We start from the raw sequence: 2,731 nt of genomic DNA, 5'->3' as shown, positions 1-2,731 counted from the left end.
CTGCATGTTATATCCTTCGTTATAGATAAATATTATAAAATTCTATCCAATACCGCAATACGGGCGGTCGGGCTTTGTGATCCACGTGGACCCACCTGAGTGATTACTGCCGAGCCGAGAGCTACGTGTAAAGTTGGTATATATCTACTGAGGACACGTTTGGAGTTGGTAAACACTTGTTATCAACCCAAAGTTTCAAAAGGCAAACGCAGTTCCAGCCGCTTCCTTTAAAAATCTGTGAAATGCTCTCATTCCAATCCATCCATCTTACATTACATTCTACCTCACTACAATAATAGATTCAACAGCGTAATTGTTGTAGTTGCAGCGATCGACAAGGTGAAGTCTCTCGATCCCATCTCGACTCCAAGAGTACTAATTGCAGCTGCAGCAAAAGATGCATAATACTCAAGTGGCACCCGTTCACGCCCATGCTTACGACAAAAATCCACTTGACCCCCACAACGTGCGTCTCCAAACTGGTGAGGAAACATTTCTTCATTTCCGCAAATCTTATCTTGTGTAATTCTTCTTCCTCTGCGATCGAGTTGCGACTTTTTCTCAATCGTTTAAATGAATATACTGTCTAAAGACTCTATTAATTGTTGAAGGCGAAGATGAACAGCATGAGAAGAAGTCTGTATTAAAGAAGGTGAAGGACAAGGCAAAGAAGATAACAGACAAATTCGGTATTAAAAAGCATGGCCGATGCGGCCATGACGCCAAGGATGACGATCACATTCGTCCCGACCATGATGAGGGCTACGACGAAGACAAAGAGGAGGAGGAGGAGGACACTGATGGACAAATTGAACAAGACCCTGAAATTCATGGAGCACCCAGTACGTTTATTTTCTTCTCGACAATATATGCATGCATGCATTTTCCAATTTCATTAGAAGTTGTCTTGATGATTTTTGGTATTTTCTTTCAGTCTATGAGTCAACAACGGCTCGGGCCGGAGAAGTTGGGGCTGCTTTTGCTTTAGGGCAGTCGCGGGTGAATTTGGGTGCTACGAGTGGGCAGTTACCACCCTTGGAAAAGGACTCTCCTGCTCCTCCAAAGGACCGAGGTGTTGCATCCCATCCTGCTCCAAACTATCAGAACAATGCTACCGATCCAATAGCCGCAGGTAACTCACATCTACTACCGGTGGAGTACTTTATTTTCAGAGTTGTCCCTGTCTCAACTCAATTACTGATCATCCTTGTTTAAACAGGAGGACAGGAAACAGGGGTCGAACCCATCCTCGGGTCGGTTGGGAATATGAAAGACTCTAAACAGGTTGAACCACAGGCGTGGTCTTATAAGGGAAATGAGCATCATCAGTCCTCCCGAGATTTGCCTCCCAGTCACATTGATACAGCCTCAGGGAATCTCCAGTCGGTGCCTGATACCGAAGCTGTAGTTCACTCTCAAGTAGAGGAAGGAAAACCAACAAATCAGCCCAGCTATACTGAGAAAATTTCTTCCGCAACCTCTGCAATCGCCGAGAAAGCAATCTCTGCAAAGAACGTAGTTGCGTCAAAGCTTGGCTATGGTGGAAATGAAGGTGCGGTGGTTCATGAAACACCTGAAGGTGGGGACTCGACTAAGTCGACGCCGGTTGGTGAATATAGCAAGAAAATTGCAGCGGCGGTGACGGAGACGCTAGCTCCAGTGTATGATAAAGTTGCGGAGGCAGGAAGCGTGGTGGTATCGAAGATGCAAGGGATGGGTACGGAGTCAGAAGGTGGAGGCGTCAGTAGTGGGGATAAAGGAGTTTCTATGAAGGAGGATTTGACGGTGCAGTCGAGACCTGGTGGCGAAGAAAAGGCGCTCTATGACTCGGATAAGCGTGAGGAAGAGGCAGAGAAGGCATCACCGCCTCGAGGAAGAGTGGCAGAGTCAGAGGAGGTGAAAACTCGTTTGGGCTCCGACGAAGAATGCCGCGCAATAGGTGATCTCTGAGGATTACGGAATGGACTCTTGCAGGTTTAATATACGACTCTTCAGTTTGAGTTTGCCATGAATCAAAATCAAAATTAAAATTGTGTAACGATGTAATCTATTAGACTATCTTTTTATATTCAAATTTGAGGGTTCATCTCTTTGTCTATCTAAATGCGTTAAATGGCTTGGGACCTTTGGGTTACAAGATATAAATATATTTTTGTTTATTTTTAAACAATTATTTAATAGAGGATGAGGTTAGTTTTGTTTCCCAAATTGAACAGTTTCTGTTAATGGAAGGTATGGTTTTTAGAAACTAAACAAAAATTTTCTTAACAGTCCGGATTACAGGGGTCTCCCACAATTCCTTCTCATAACATAAAAGCCTAACAGTGTTTTCTTATCATTAGGAAAGTTGAAAGATAACTATCCTTCAAAAAGAAAAAAAAAAAAAAAAAAAACTGAGCTTGAGCCGTTATCTGATAAATATTCAAAATGTTTGATGGATAGGTACTTACAGACTTCATGGTGTGTATATGTTGATGAAATTAATTAGTTTCAATCAACCCTTGGGCTTGGGCTTTGCTTATATAATTTAGTTTGGGTATGAATGAAGAAAGAAAAAGAATAATGAATGAATACAAATCAAGTGACCAACACCGAAATATGACATCATACCTTGGTCGACAAAACCCACCCACGTGGTGGTTGGACACAATATGCCGAGAAGGAGACTCAAATATAGGCCGAATTAAGATATCCTATTCATGCATACGAATTTGAATAAGGTCAACATTTA

General features: G+C 42.5%; 1 protein-coding gene across 1 annotated transcript; it reads left to right on the top strand.

Annotated features, from left to right (window-relative positions):
- The first annotated feature begins 229 nt into the window (after positions 1-229).
- Positions 230-2,182, top strand: LOC148879975 (low-temperature-induced 65 kDa protein-like). Its single transcript, XM_088966623.1, has 4 exons — positions 230-482; positions 612-842; positions 935-1,132; positions 1,220-2,182. The coding sequence occupies exons 1-4, from the start codon at positions 398-400 to the stop codon at positions 1,948-1,950; spliced, it is 1,245 nt and encodes a 414-aa protein (XP_088822749.1). The 5' UTR covers positions 230-397; the 3' UTR covers positions 1,951-2,182.
- Positions 2,183-2,731: the final 549 nt, after the last annotated feature.

Source organism: Nelumbo lutea, chromosome 1 (genome assembly GCF_056320005.1).
Source record: "Nelumbo lutea isolate HS-2025 chromosome 1, American lotus-T2T, whole genome shotgun sequence".
NCBI lineage: Eukaryota > Viridiplantae > Streptophyta > Magnoliopsida > Proteales > Nelumbonaceae > Nelumbo > Nelumbo lutea.
Note: the sequence above shows the minus strand (reverse complement) of the source record. Positions and strands in the feature narration are given on the sequence as shown.

Coding starts and splice junctions, on each gene's coding strand:
- LOC148879975 (XM_088966623.1), top strand. CDS start 398: ATGCATAATACTCAAGTGGCACCCGTTCACGCCCATGCTTACGACAAA. Junction 843..934: donor TGAAATTCATGGAGCACCCA/GTACGTTTATTT, acceptor ATTTTCTTTCAG/TCTATGAGTCAACAACGGCT. Junction 1,133..1,219: donor TACCGATCCAATAGCCGCAG/GTAACTCACATC, acceptor TTGTTTAAACAG/GAGGACAGGAAACAGGGGTC.